Source organism: Tauraco erythrolophus, chromosome 6, assembly GCF_009769465.1.
Source record: "Tauraco erythrolophus isolate bTauEry1 chromosome 6, bTauEry1.pri, whole genome shotgun sequence".
NCBI lineage: Eukaryota > Metazoa > Chordata > Aves > Musophagiformes > Musophagidae > Tauraco > Tauraco erythrolophus.
This window is the reverse complement of record NC_141470.1, coordinates 29,847,483-29,861,738: the sequence shown is the minus strand read 5'-3', so window position 1 is coordinate 29,861,738 and position 14,256 is coordinate 29,847,483. Positions and strand designations below refer to the sequence as shown.

The following is a 14,256-nucleotide window of genomic DNA, read 5'->3' as shown; positions in this document are numbered from 1 at the left end:
ATTCTTCTGGAACTGGTCAGCTCCTCAATAGCTGCTTTTTAAAGTCTTTGGATTGTTCAGTGCTAGGCCCTTCCTTTTTTGTGTACTGTCCTCTGACTTCTCAAAATAACATCAAAATCTATACATGATTATCAATAACATAAGAAATAGTGTTAAATTCTGTTAGAGAATATATAGCTGGAGCTTAAACATCAACAGTTTGAAAATACCTTACTAGACATCCTAAATGACTGTTACACCTATCTACTCACACATTCAGCTATCTTCCATCTGTAAATGGATGTGTAAAAAATCTGTAGCTTTGCCTGTTTCTCCAGAACACAGATTATCCATTGCAGTCATGGGAAAAAATGTGGCTTTACATCAATGGGTCTATGAATGTTTATTATTTCCATTTTTTGCTAACTACCTATTTAAGAGGAAATAATCCTACAATGTACTGAATTTTTATGGGCTCATGTTCCATGCTTTCACCTCTCACTGACATATCTAAGCTCAAAATCTCTAGTTTGATAAAATCAGGGATCCTGCAAACAGAGTAACCCTCTCAGATGCAATTGTAAAGGATAATTTGCCCCTTTACTTTGTGAATTTATGCCTGTTCACCTGTGTACTCACTCACCTCTGTGGCTATGATGCACTCATTCCTTTCTTCTGTTATCACAAAGACGGACTGGTACATTGAATCCCTCGGAGAGCATATCGCCGATATCCTACATTCTGGCTTTTCACTAAGGCAGAGCAGAGAAAAGGAATGTTATTTGACTATGAACAAGCCTGACTCAAAATCTACCATGAATATGGAGGATTGGAATGAGATAGCTGTGGAGGTGTGGGAGGGAGTGCAGAGGATGAAGTTTCACATGTTCTATATGATGGCAGGACATTATAACTAGAACAGTGGAAGTAAGGAACAGCTACTGTCTCCCTGTGCTTCTGTCATGTCCAACCTTTCCTCAAACCCCTCAGTGAAACAGCAACAAGCAAACTCCAGACAAGACTTTCAGTATGCATATCAGAAGACTGATATCAGAGCCAGTGAATACCCACTCTTTTCTTTTTTTGAAAACAGTAGTTATTTTTACTCCATCATTCTTCTCAGTAAGCAGATCATTTTGACTTCTTAATAAGTGAAACACTTATTTTTTAATCACTATATACTTAACTGTTGTTCCCTTAATATCTGTTGAGGAAGGAAAGACACTTCTTACTTTCACCAGTGACTAGCCACTCCCGTTCCCCTTCACAGTACCCATACTAGCAGCACTCTGCACAAACACTCAATTTAATTGACTCAGCTAAGGATACCCCTTGGCCATCACAGGCATACTCCAGTATGAAGATTCCTGGCTTTGCTCTGGTTTGTTTTGTATATAATCTCCTCGAGGTTTGTTTTTTCCCCGTATTTTCTCACCTGCTTCTAGACTGGTAGGAAGACGAAGTGCCTTAAGAAAGACTAAAAGGAAGACTGCATTCTCACCTGTGTAGTCGGAGGGGAGACTTTTCTCCTAAACACTTTTCGCTTTTGTAATATTTGTCTTCCTGCGTCCCTCTACTTGTCAGGTCTTTTACCAGATTGTAGTCCAGTTTATGATTCTTGGGTTTGTAGTTTGATTTCTCCAGCCCACAGTCCACTTCAAGGTCTTTATTTTTGTTGGTGTTTTTGAGCTGGGAAGCTGGAATGAGATTGTCCTTCTGGAAGTCAGACAGGTTGTTCATCGTCTCCAAGTCCTGCTCTGGGTGCATCCTCATCTGCCTGATGACCATTGCTATCATGCAGAACAGTATGAGCAAAGCCACCAGCCCCACCCCCATGGATATAGCAATCCAGGGGACTGGTTTAGGAGGAAGTGTAATGGGCACTGAATAAACTGGCAATTCACAACGGTTGCCCATGAAGCCCGAAGGACAGTAGCAGACAAAGTTGGCACTATAAAGTCCGCTGTAGCATGTGCCTCCATTCTCGCATGGCCCAGAAGCACACTCATCTCTGGTTTTGATGTCACAGTTCCTGCCGCTGTAGCCTGGCAAGCATGTGCAGGTGTAATCATTGATCAGGTCATGACAAGTTCCCCCATTGGAACATGGGTTTCTGGCACAGTCATTGATGTTTATCTCACATTTCTGACCAGAGAAACCAGCCCGACAACGACACACACGAATCTGGCCAAGGTAAAAGCAATTACCATCTGAGGAAAAAAAAGTAAAATTAAAAAAAATTAGTCTGCAGTGCACTTCACTCGGAAGCCTAAACCTCTCCCTGGTAAGCATTTTACACTATTTCAAGAGGGAGGTTATTTTACAAAACAAGTGCCCATCTAAAAGTTCCTTCTAGTTTACCTCATTGTATCACCATGCCTTAAAAACATGCCCTCCTAAATATGTAACAAAGTTAATTTAATTTACTTAATTCTGCTATCTTCCCCATCACATGATAAACCTTGTGCATTGTTTTGTTGCATAGAAAATGCTAGTGAAAGCCCCCCCCCCCGCCCAGCAAGAGACCAAAATTAGGGTAGATGTGGAATACAGTGGGGGAGAGGGAGTAATGTATTAGAGGAAGAGTAGAGGTCAGATTGGATTTCTATCACTTCTGCACTGAAAAGCACAAACAAGTCAGACACGAGATTTTTTGACAAAAAGACTCACCATTTGCACACGGGTTGCTTGTGCACCTGTCTACTTTTTTTTCACAGTTTGACCCTGTGAAGCCGAAAGGGCAAACACAAGTGTAGCTGGCCCCTTGTTCTTTTTCCAAGCATGTGCCGCCGTTAAAGCACGGAGAATCTATACACGTCAAAGCGCTGTGCTCGCAGTGAGTGCCATAGTAGCCAGGGGGGCACAGGCAGTGATAACTGTTCTCCATATCCTGCAAAACACAACATTAGGCCACTGTTACTTGATGCCACCAAATGATAGCTGCTTGCACGCTTTTTTTTGGTCAGCAGTGAGTGCTGTTGTGTCCCTTCTCATCCACACTCTGATGTGGCAAAAGCAACATTTGGGGAGTAAATAACTGCAAGCCGGACTGCGAGAGATAGAGCTGTGAATCGGCCATACTCGGCGTGTAGGAGTAATCATGCAGCTACCCAAGCAGTGCAGATGCAGTTGCAGGGAGCCTACAGGCAACTAGGCAAAAACATTACTAACACCACTACTGTCTAACAGGATGCCCGAGGTCCTCCCAGAGCAGAATGGCATGTGTCGACCTACACAGTTGTGATCAGGCTATCTATCCTCAGCATGAGAGCCCTTTTTTTTCTTTACAAGGGCTTATTTTGCTTTGCTGTGGATAAGTCCCACTGCTTAGATCACAACAAAACTGTTTCTTCTTTCCAAGTCCTGTACGTCCAAGGCCTTGGGAGAAGGGAGCTAGGGTCTTGAGCCATTAGCTTTAATCTAAACATGCATCAGATTACATTTGATATCTATAATCGATCAGGCTGTATCAACAGGCAGAATCAATCATTGACTAGCTCCGAAAACACTCTGAAGCACTAAACTGCAGGAAACTAAAAATGCAGAACTGTTTCACAAAAAGCGTTTCAGCTGATTGCCCTCGTATTGTCTGACACTGCGCTCCCATAGCAGAAAGTGGAAGTTTTCTTTTATTTGCTACTAAAATACCGACTTCACGCATCTCTGTATGAACCTTGGTTTGAGAAGCTCGTTTTTTACAGATCTGCTCCCTCACCAACCCTGGATCTTGCCGAGCTCTCATAATGGCTGCCACAGAAACCTAAGGATCAGTTGACCAGTTCTAATCTAGATGATACATCTCCTCCTGTAACAGACTTCCTCCCCTGACACCTCTCGGGAAGGGTTCAGTTTGATAGTTGCGAGCGTCAGTAATGAACCTGTGTACTATCGAATTCCCATTCTGTTGTTACAGAACCATTTCTGAAAAGGTATACTGGGGCTTGCTTCACACAAAGACTTTACATTTAAAATGCCCTTACCGTGCAACTACCACCATTCCTACAGGGATTGCTGTCACACTCGCTGATCTCATGTTCGCAGTCAACGCCAGTAAAGCCAGGTTTGCATGAACACGTATAGCTGCCCTGGCCAGTGTTCATGCAAGTTGCTCCGTTTTTGCATGGTCTGTGGTGAGTGCAGTAGTTCAGATCTACAAAGATACCAGGAGTTAGAGAAAACCTCTTTGACAGCTGAGACATTCACATAAAAACACTTCAGTCAACAAAAAAACCCAGAGTTTTCAATGACGTATTTGATTTCATTATCAACAGGAATACTGGAGATGATTACCCAGGTTATTACACGTAATAATCAGATGTTTCAGATTATCATCGATTTTAGATATTTCTCCACATCCATCACTGTAATACGTGATGTCTAAATTTTGAGACCTGGCAAAAATTTAACTTTCTTAGTGCTTTGGTATGCTCTCCTTTTTTTGTGTGCATAAACTCGTTAGCTGCAACGGGATTTAGATGCCAAGTTGGAAAACGTACTTCGTAAGCGTGTGTTCCCTGAAAGACACGCCCCAGTGCTACAGATGCTTTGTGCACAACACATCACATACTAAAACAGTGAGCCCCATTTTTAGAAGGTGTGCTCTGAGGCACATTCTGGGGGGGCAGGAAGGAAAGATGTTTTGACTTGGAGATTTAAACAAACACTAGAAATATTTTATTGTTTATTTACCATGGTCTCTTATTGTGAATGTTAGTAGTTTAAACTGTCTAAATGCTCTGCCAAGTCTTTTATTTTTTTCCTTTAAATTTGAGACAGAGGTTAAGCACAGAAGTTCATAGGACGTAAGTAGAAAATCTTTTATTATCTCTGTAAATACCATAGAGTAATTGGAATACAACTGGTTAATAGATAACTACAAGTAGAAAAAAATCTGCACCTTTACTTTTCCTGCTTAATTCAGACTTCGCCATCTTAATCCTATAACTGTCTTGAAAACACTTCGCTTGCTTTGAGCACTTAATGATCTCAGTGCCAGCAGTGCATATATGGCCTTGAGGACATGACTGCTCAGCTGGCTACAGTTCAGTGATTCAATGGGTTGAATAGGTGGAAGTGGTCTGGTGTACCTTAAAATGGAACCTGTACTCTTCATTCTTGCTTACATGATTTTTCTCTCATGCTCCAGACTTATCACATGAGTTAACTTCCTTGTATGCAAAATAAGGAAGGCCCAAATTATGGTGTTTACCGCTGCTGGAAACTGTTTAGTAAACTGTTATAGTTTTTCAGGGAATAAGTAAAACTTAGCTTGAGCAGGCAGAAAACTTGCCTGTTCAACACTCACCCAGGTTGTTGTTTTTTTTTTTTCCCCAAGAGAAAAACTTTTTTTCAAGAGAAAAACTGCATCTACCAAAAAGATTTGCTTGTTTTCAAACAAAATTACTACAAACACAAGAGTTGGTATCTAAGACAGCAGTGGTACAAACTGATGCCTATGAACATGCACCTTGCAGAAATTTAATTCTAGATCCAACGGCTCAGATTCCTTAGCCCGGTACTAACGAAGATCCAATCTAGAGCCCTAAGCACAACCTTCGGAACTAACCTTGATCACAGAAGAGGCCACCCCATCCTTCATCACATATGCACTGCCATTGTGTTTTACAAGTCCCGTGGCGGCAGCCTATATGGGGAATGCATTCATCACAGTAGCGGCCTTGCCAACCAGGACGGCAGCTAAAAGAAAAGTCAAATTAAAACATTAATGACATGGAAAAGAGTTTAAGTTTCTATTACAAGGTGACATTTTAACTGAAGTTCAGATTGCAATGGCCGTCTACTCACATGCATTCTCCAGGCTTGTTGCAATATCCATTCTGTTCAGTGCATCCAGACAGACAGATGGCTGTAAAGAGAACATAAAAAAGCAAAAATGCTTAGGTAAATACACATGGCACTAAAGAATACACTTTAAAAGGGCAAATGCCAACTTTTAAAATAAATACTTTAAAAAACAGTTTTGCGTGTTCAAACCTTTTTTTAAAAATTCTCAGTACGGGGAGTTCTGGAGCAGGAGGAAGTGAACAAGGAGAGCCAACACTTGACAAGTTGTCCTTTAGTTTTTCTGTTTATATAACAAACATGAACTCTTGCAACTCTTGCTAGAAATGGAGCAAGAGGAGGCAGATTTGGTTTATGCTAACGAAAGACTGAAAAACTCCAACGGGACTCCGAGACCACAGCAAAGATTCCCACTACTACACCGCAACACCTGTCTCATCTCCTCTGGCAGCAGGAATGGTGGAAGCATTTGTGTGGGCAAGCTGCTAGCATTTTAACTCGGAATAGATATCGCTGATTCAGGGCATTTTATCTCGGAATAGGTATCGCTGATTCAGGGCTATCAGCCAAAATCCTTTCTTCGCTCGCTCACTCTTTGCTGCTAACGCTGGCGGAGGTGAAGCACAGCGTTGGTAGCTGCAGCCAAAGGGGGCTAAGTCCTCAGCGTGGAGCTTTGTCTTTCTCCAGGCAGGAGTGTAAAGGTCAGCATGGAAACGTGGCCCCAGGCGCCGGCGGGGTAACTGCGCACCACGCTGCGTTGCGGCGTTCTCGAAGCCACCGCATTTTAAGGACTGACCGCAACGACAGCTACAGCCAGGGACAGGCCAGCTGGTGGAACGGCACAAAGGGACGCGCTTCTGGGTCCCGGGTCCCCTCGTCAAATAAGCTTCCTGATGCCCGGAGGGGGAAGAAGGGCGGGAGGGGGCGGGGGTGTCTGCGTTTTCTCCAAGGCCTCTGGAGCGGCGTACCCACCCCACGCTGACGCCCCCGGAGCGCACACGAGGGCCCCGGGAAGCCAAAGCGGGTGATGTGCCTCATCCCGCTGAGCCCTCCGTGACGGTTACAGGCCCGCCCGATGCCCACGAAGACCCCCGGTTCTTGCCCGGGGTGGCGAGGGGGGTGCGGGGGTCGCCCCCCTCCCTCTGCCTCGCGCCGCAGCCTCCGTCGCCGTCGGCGCCCCGCCCCGCCCCCTCCCCGCCGCGCGCCCAGCGGCCGTCGGCGGCGCGCGCAGCTGCCGCCCGCTGGCGCGGCACTTACGCTCGGTGCAGTACTCGCCGGTCCAGCCGGGCAGGCAGGTCAGGCTGCCGTCCGCCTCGCAGACGTAGTGCCCGAAGCGGTCGTCGCGGCGCTTGCAGAGGCGGGAGCAGCTCTCGCCGTAGTAGTTCTCGCTGCAGACCACCCGGTAGGAGTAGCGCAGCTGGGTCAGCAGGCCGCTCTGCACGTCCTGCGACCAGTCCTCGCCCACCGACAGCGACCGCTGGATCGACATCTGGCTGATGAGCAAGTCCTCCGAGGGCAGCCGGGAGCCTGCGGGAGAGCGGCCCCTCCGCGTCAGCGGCCGGCGGCCACAGCCAGCAACGTCGTCCCGCCACGAAAACCACCCGCCCGGGGCGGCGAGTCACCCCCTGCCCCGCCGGAGAGGAGCGGAGCGGGGTCCCCCGCTCGCGTATATATACGTGTGTGTGTGGATAGATAGATAGATAGATAGATAGATAGATAGATAGATAGATAGATAGAGATGTATCTATATATATATATACACACACACACATATGTGTGTGTACGTGTAGACGTATGTAAGAGTATGCCCAAAGGTGGCCCCCGGGGTGCGCAGGGCGGGAGCGCGAACCCCGGCCGAGGGGGGCTCAGCGGAGGGGCCTTTGAAAGCGAAGGCTGCCGTGAAATATCCTTTTCCTCTCCGCTCAGAAAAACATCCCAAAGCCATTATTCCTTTCCAAAGGGCGGAATTCGAGCAAGGTGTAAAATACAGGAAAAGGCGGCCGGGGCTCGCTGGCAGCCTCCCGGCTTTCTCACCGCAGCCCGCCTCGCTTTCCCACGCCAAAAATAAACCGGAGGAAACGCAATTGTGTTGGAGATTAGGCCGGGACAGAATCAAAGCGGCCCCTGATGGATATCGTTGGGGGACCGGCTCCTGATGGTGGGATAAAGCCGGCCCTGGAGTTATAGTATAAACAGCTGAGCCGGGGGGCGGCCGTTAACCGTTTCGGGATTGGGGCGGGGGGGGGGAGGGAACGGGACACACGGCGCGCGAGGGGCTCTCCCGCCGCGCGGGCGCCCCCTGCCGGCGGCGCGCGGCCTTAGTCACCTTCCGGCAGGTAGTTGGCGGGCGCGTGCCAGGCCTGGATGATCAGCGAGAAGGTGCCCTGCGGAGGGGGAGAAACCAGCGTCATCCCGGCACCCCACCGCACCCCACCGCGGCCCTGCCTTGCCCAGCCCAGCCGAGCCGCTCGGCACCCGGCCCGGCCCGCTGGGCCCCGCATCGGCACTCCCCGCGGGGCTACACGCTTCCCCCTCTCCCTCCTATGGACCGCGGAACCACCCACCCCCTCCCCCTTTGCTTTTATTTCTCTTAACAAATAACTCTTATTATCCCAAGTGCTATTGGGCTGGATGCGCTTTTCCATCGCCTTTTTTTTTTTTCTTTTTTGCCTTTTTTTTTTCCTTTAAAGGAAGTTCTGGAAATAAGTCTAAAGGCGAAAGTAGTTTGTTTACATTACAGATTAACAGCGCGTTGCGATTAGCCTTCCCCTGCCGCCCTCCTGCCCCACCATCGCAATCGGGTTTAAAGTGGAATCTCACCGGCCACGTGAAGTTAAAGGGCAACTTAATGGGGCTGTCAAATCTCTCTGTGTCCTTGATGCTGAAGGAGTTTATTCCCAGAACCGGGGTGATGATGCTGCCAAAAGTGCAGGAGCCCGGGGAGACCACTGCCTGAAAATGCTTCAAACAAACGCGAAAGAAGGTCCTGCAGTGGGGGGAGCAGGGCTTCCCGCTGGCCAGATACCCGTGGCTGTTCACGAATTCGTGCAGCTGCAGCTGGAAGACGCCAGAGCCGGACACCCTCTGCACAAAGGGGAGACACACAAAATAGCCAAATCAGACCTTACCCCGGCTTTGCCATGCAAACTTGCTTCCATCACCCACTTTACATTTCGCAAACCCTTTTTTTTTTTTTTGTGATGTGCGATTACCTGCTGCAAAATCATTAACAGAAACGTCAAGCCAAAGGTGCGCAAAGCTGTCATCCTTGTGCTAGTCAAGCTTCCAGTTCTTAGTGGGTTTAGTTTTCCTCCTGTATTCCTCAAATGGTCCAAGCAAGCGCTTCTGGGTCGACGGAGAAAAAGGGAGGCGTCACGGCGGTTCTCCTGGAGCAACCTGCTCTTCCAAATATTCCCCGAGCACCAGCAGAAATCGGACAGTAAAATCCAGGTGGCGATCCGTCCCCTTCTGGGAATTAATCCTGCAGCCAACCGCCGACCTCTGGTCGCTGTCGTCGCCTTTATAAACTCCAAAGCCGGGTGGGTTTGGTGGGAGACGCGGAGGGGAGCGCTTAGTGTGGAACCGCTCCTCCTTTAACTGGTGCTAACAGCGCTCAGTAAATGGAAAACTTGCTTCCCTTCGAGCTGTTTATATAGTTGCCTCGCATCCTCACAAGCTCATTATGTAAACTGTCAGTCAGACTCACGGGCGATCCCTCCCCTTTTCCATCTTTCCTTTCTGGAAAAAAGAACCAAATGTTGCGGAGAGCCCTCATATCCAGAATTAATACCCTGCTGCCGCCGCCGCTGCCGCGCTGACCGCCGAGGAGCCGAGCTGATTACGAACAAGCCGAGCATCTGTTGAGATATTTACGGCGCTCACACTGGGAGAGTTCCCTCGAAAATCAGACGCCTCTCCCTCCGCACAGCAGCTTTCCAGAGCGGCCGAACAATAGAGGATGAAATGTTAAAACCCCATGCCTGTTAGTTTATTTGTTTGTTTGCTTCTTCCCCCCCGCCCCCCCCCGATCGCTACGTGCCCCCCCCCAAAAAAAAAAAAACATCCCCCCCGCCCGCCCGCCTTCGCCCCGGCCGCTTCCCGGGGCGGTGGGATGGGGCAGCGCGGCGCTGCGCCCTGCAGCCGCGGCCGGGCCGGGGGGCAGGAGCTGCCCTGCCTGGCGAGGGCTGGCCCCAGGTGGAAAGTAAAAGTAAAACGGTGCTTTTCACGACAGGCGGGCACCCGGGACAGCCCCACCGCCGCCTCCGGGGCGCAGCAGCTTGCTTGGGGGGCGCCCCTGCCGCGGGCCCGGCGTTATTCCCGACCTCGGCTAACGGCGATGCGCCGAAACCCACCGAGGAAGGGGGCAAGCGGGGCGGGTGATGGCAAGGAGACGGGCACGGCGGGCACCTGCAGGCGCTAGGTCGCCCTTCCGAAATCGCTGGCAAACGAGCGCTGAAGCGAGGTGGCCGAGGCTGGCGAGAAGGACGGATCCCGGCTATCTCGCCGTTGCCTCGGTCCCGCAATAACACGGACTAGGGGGAGACTCGGGCGCTTGCAGGCAGGCAGGCAAGAGAGGCGGGAGCGGGGGCCGCGGGGGGTCGGAGCGTGGCACACGCCGTGGGCCATGTCAAGCCGCTTGGCAGTGGCCGGTGCCGGGCTGCGGTCTGGCGTGTGCCAGTAAAGCCCTTGGCCTGATTGCAGCGTGCGCTTATTGTTGGGTCGCGTGTCCCTCATTAAAGCCAAGCACAGAGAAGGCCTTTCATGTGGCTTTTTATTTCAGCTTGTTAAATGGATGGGAGGCCGGAGGGGGGAGGGGGGGGAGAGATAAACCCTCAGCTGTATGATAATGAGGTCTTGCCACCTTTATGCCAGCGCCCGGCTCGCAAGGCTGCGGACCTTTCCGGCGTGGATCACCTGGGGAGCAGCGCCGAAGCGCAGCACGCTGCAAGCCGCCCTTCAGCCTCCGCGCTCTCCCGAAGGTTCCTTTCTCGCAGCCTTAATTCCCTAGTCCAGGCTCTTTTTTGGGGGAAATAAAGAAGTAAACTCGGGGATCTCGCTTGTTTGGAGGCGAGGCAGCATGGGGAGGGCACACCCGGGTTAAACTTCCCCGGCCGTCCCGCTTCCCCGCACATTTCCAGCAAAGCGGCCGCTTTTCCTAAAAGCCGGCTGTGGTCCGGGACGCTGTTAGGGCCTGTGTGCGGCCAAACGCCCCGGCTGGGGCCGGGAGGGCACGGCACGGCTTCCGCGGAGAAGTAGCGGAGCTTTCCTCGGGGGAAAGCCACGGACACAGCCGCCACCGGCTGCCGCCGTGAACGGTGCCACCGCACCAACGCGGGTGGGTGTGGGCGGGTTCGGGGAGGGGGCCAGGCCAGGAATCGGGGTCGCCGCCAAAGGGGGATTAAAACTTCTCCTGGTCTCCGCTGCGCCGGGGAAAGCCGGAGCCCGGAGCACAAGCGCTGGCAACGTCGGGGGGCTGCCCTCGGGACCGGGCGCACTTGGCGCCTGGCTCCGTCCAGAGCGGCCCGGCTGTCGCGTGGCGGGTGCGTGTTCGTGGCCTCGGCGGGCACGGACGGGAGCAGTGTCCGTGATGGAGAGAAACCGCGAGGCAGAGTCAGAGGCGAGAAGCTCTTTTGTCTCGGCCTCGTAAACAAGTGGGAAAGAGGAATGTGTCGCCGCCGATGAACTCGGAATTTTGCAGCGATCCGCCCGGCCAGATCCCGGCTTTACCAGCAGCAGCGTCAACTGTCAAAATCAAATCTGATGCTAATAGCTTCGGTACTAAATAAAATGAGAGGCCAGATAACATCAGTGCTTGATAAATGGTAATGAGTGTCTAACCTAGGGGAACAGAAGGGCTGTGGGGCTCTTTAATTCAGTATTGAAAGGCTAGCTGGGTACTGCAGGCTCTAGCAGATGTTAGTATGTGTGTGTTTTGATTTTTGACTTGTATTGGACGTTTATTAGGCTAACCAGAGCCACCCCACGCATGGCCACTTGGTCCAGGCACCATCTGGCACAAGCAGGGCGGCGTGCAAGAATAGGGCCTCGCTTTGGTGTTGAAGATCCACAGGCAGCATCTACCATATGGACCCGGAGCTAATGTAGGTTAAAGCAAGACAAGCTGATCTCTGCTTTTCACAGCTCCGCCAAACCTCTCTGCCGTCCTGGAGCTGTGCACCTTGGCGGCTGGGGAAGTGCTCCCACCTCCACCTTCCCCAAAACCTGGCAAGAGGGGTGCAAGACCCCCAAACGCTGCCCAGCCCACTCGCCCGCTATTTTTCGAATCAAACTTTGCATCTAGTTTGGCTTGTTCCTAGCAGGAGCTGAAACTGCTCCGGCTCCCCACGCGTGCCCGCTCCCCAAAAAACAAATATTTTCAGAAGCTCGAGTGAGTGGGGCAAAACAGACATAAAATCCTCCACGAAACGCCAGGGCATTATTGTGATTGCAGCTATAAAAAGAGCCCATAATAAAATAATAACTCGGGAATATAATAAACCACCTGCTGCATGTTGACACACACGCACACAGAGTTCAGATTAAAAAAAAAAAAAAAAGTTGCATTAATAGCATCAAACAGCGGAGCCTGAAAGTCGACCGAGAGCAGATCAGCAGCGCAACTCCTGCAGACTCTTTCCTGTGCCCAACGCACCATCCTGGGTCACCCCGGAGAGCAACAGCGCAGCGACCTCCCTCAAGAGCCTCGGCTCATTTCGAGGGGCGCGCGTCCTCGCGGCGGGGGGAGCGGGCCCGCAGAGCCCCCGGCTTTGCCGAGGCGCAGTAGCGGGGTGCCCGCAGCCCCCGCCGGGGATGCTGGGCGGTGGCCGGACGTGCCCGGTGTTTGCTGCCTCCCCATCCTTCCCACCCTGCTCCCCATCTCTCCAGCTCCCTTACTCGAGGTTAGGGCGCTTTCCCCCCCTCCTTGGCTCCTCGTTTGCTGCTGGTTTATCGCCAGACTGGCCCGTCTCAGCATACGCGTGGCCAGGCCAAACGCATCTCGCTAATGAGACAACGTTAATTAATTCCGGGCGGGTGAAAGTTGCCAGCCTGCCCAAGCCTTTCCCCTGCTCCTCGAGCCCCCGTGCCAGGCTGCCCTCCGCCATCCCGGGGGGAAGAAAGGAGGCGTCCAGCGCCCCTCCTCGGGATGTGCTTAAGCCCCCGCAGCTCCTTTCTGCCCTCCATGTCCTGCTTCTCTCGGGCTGCAGACTCCAGGAAGGGGGGGGGGGGGGGGGGCGGGGGTGCTGCGGAGGGCTCGGTGTCGCCAGCACAAACCCAGCCAGCAGCACCTGCCTTCCCGCCTCAGCCCCGCTTTTCTCTCTCTCCGGTAGCTCCGTGTTTGCTGACCTGCCCACCCGACCCACGGGGGAAGCTCCTGCGGGGGTGGGTCTGTGCGTGAGGTAATGTGGCAGCCACCGGGGGCTTTCTCCATGGCTTCTGCTGGGCTGCTTTCAAGGTCCTGCAGAGACAGAGCACCTGTACCTGCGGCCGGGGCAGGACCTGCCTGCTGCTCCGGCCACGCCGTGGTGCCACCCGGGGTTTTTGGAAGGGGACACGCCCGAGCTGGATGCTCCCCCTGCCTCTCCGCTCCAATATGGCTAGGTGTCCTAGGCTGTCACCTAAGGCGGCACGAAGCCACAGCCAGGCTGGCCTGACTTCCCGGCCGGGTCAAGCTCGTCTGGGGGCGTCCCGCGTCTTCCCCTTTCCCCCCAACCTGCGGGAAGACCCCCCCGGCCCCAGCCCTGCCCTGTGCCGGGGGAGCGGCGCAGCCGCCGGGGCCGCCGCGGGGGCACCGCCGCTCCCGCCCCCCACCCGGCCCTCAGCGCCAGCCGCTGCCCACCGGCCTCCCCTCTTCTCCGCGCTCATTTTGGAGCGGATCGAGGGGCCGCAGAGGCGCGGGGCAGCGCACCGGCACCTCCGCGCCCTGCGGCCGCCTTTCCTCCGGGAGGCGGTTCCGCCTCCCCGCCCGGGGCCGCCGAGATACCCCTCGTAAAGTGGCTGCTCTCAACCACAGAGCCCCGCGGGCTGCTCCGCCCGTGATGAAATTTGTCGTGACGATTTTGTCGCTCAGTACGGCACCCCAGCCCCTGTACAAGTGGGATGGTTTATTATGCACCCTTACGCGCCTTTCTCGGTAGCGATTTTGCTTTCTGGCTTTGCGTTTTGGGGCTGGCTCGGCTGGTCGCCTTTTTGATCCCTTAGTTAGCGATTCGCCCATTTATTCAGTGCTCGCCAGCCCCTTCCATGTGCACAGCCCCACTTCGTGAGCCGCGTTCCCCGATGGCTTTTAAACCCCTTAGCTAGAAAGTTGCGCATCGATTCAGCGCTGACACGCACCGAGAGCCTCTAAGAAAAAAAAAACCACACACACACAAAAAAAAAAAAAGGAGAAAAGAAAAGAAAAAAGAGAAAAAAAATCCCCCTTGCTTGTTTTGTTTCTGCCTAAATGTCCGTAGCGCGGAGCATCTCTCCAGGGAG

At 52.4% G+C, this 14,256-nt stretch overlaps 1 protein-coding gene across 1 annotated transcript; it reads right to left on the bottom strand.

Annotated features, from left to right (window-relative positions):
• Positions 1-592: 592 nt before the first annotated feature.
• On the bottom strand, positions 593-9,047 carry DLL4 (delta like canonical Notch ligand 4). Its single transcript, XM_086613421.1, has 10 exons — positions 8,994-9,047; positions 8,602-8,865; positions 8,108-8,165; positions 7,039-7,308; positions 5,785-5,845; positions 5,546-5,676; positions 3,960-4,129; positions 2,650-2,869; positions 1,481-2,189; positions 593-731 (listed from the first exon to the last, which is right to left on the bottom strand). Exons 1-10 carry the CDS (start codon positions 9,045-9,047, stop codon positions 593-595), a joined length of 2,076 nt encoding a protein of 691 aa, XP_086469547.1.
• Between the last annotated feature and the right edge of the window lie 5,209 nt (positions 9,048-14,256).

What these genes read in the sequence shown, in the direction of transcription:
- DLL4 (XM_086613421.1), bottom strand. Translation starts at nt 9,047, where the DNA reads ATGACAGCTTTGCGCACCTTTGGCTTGACGTTTCTGTTAATGATTTTG. An exon ending in CCTTTAACTTCACGTGGCCG is followed by an intron (nt 8,166 to 8,601) that starts GTGAGATTCCAC and finishes CCCCCTCCGCAG; the next exon opens with GGCACCTTCTCGCTGATCAT. An exon ending in TGGCCTCTTCTGTGATCAAG is followed by an intron (nt 4,130 to 5,545) that starts GTTAGTTCCGAA and finishes GTATCTTTGTAG; the next exon opens with ATCTGAACTACTGCACTCAC.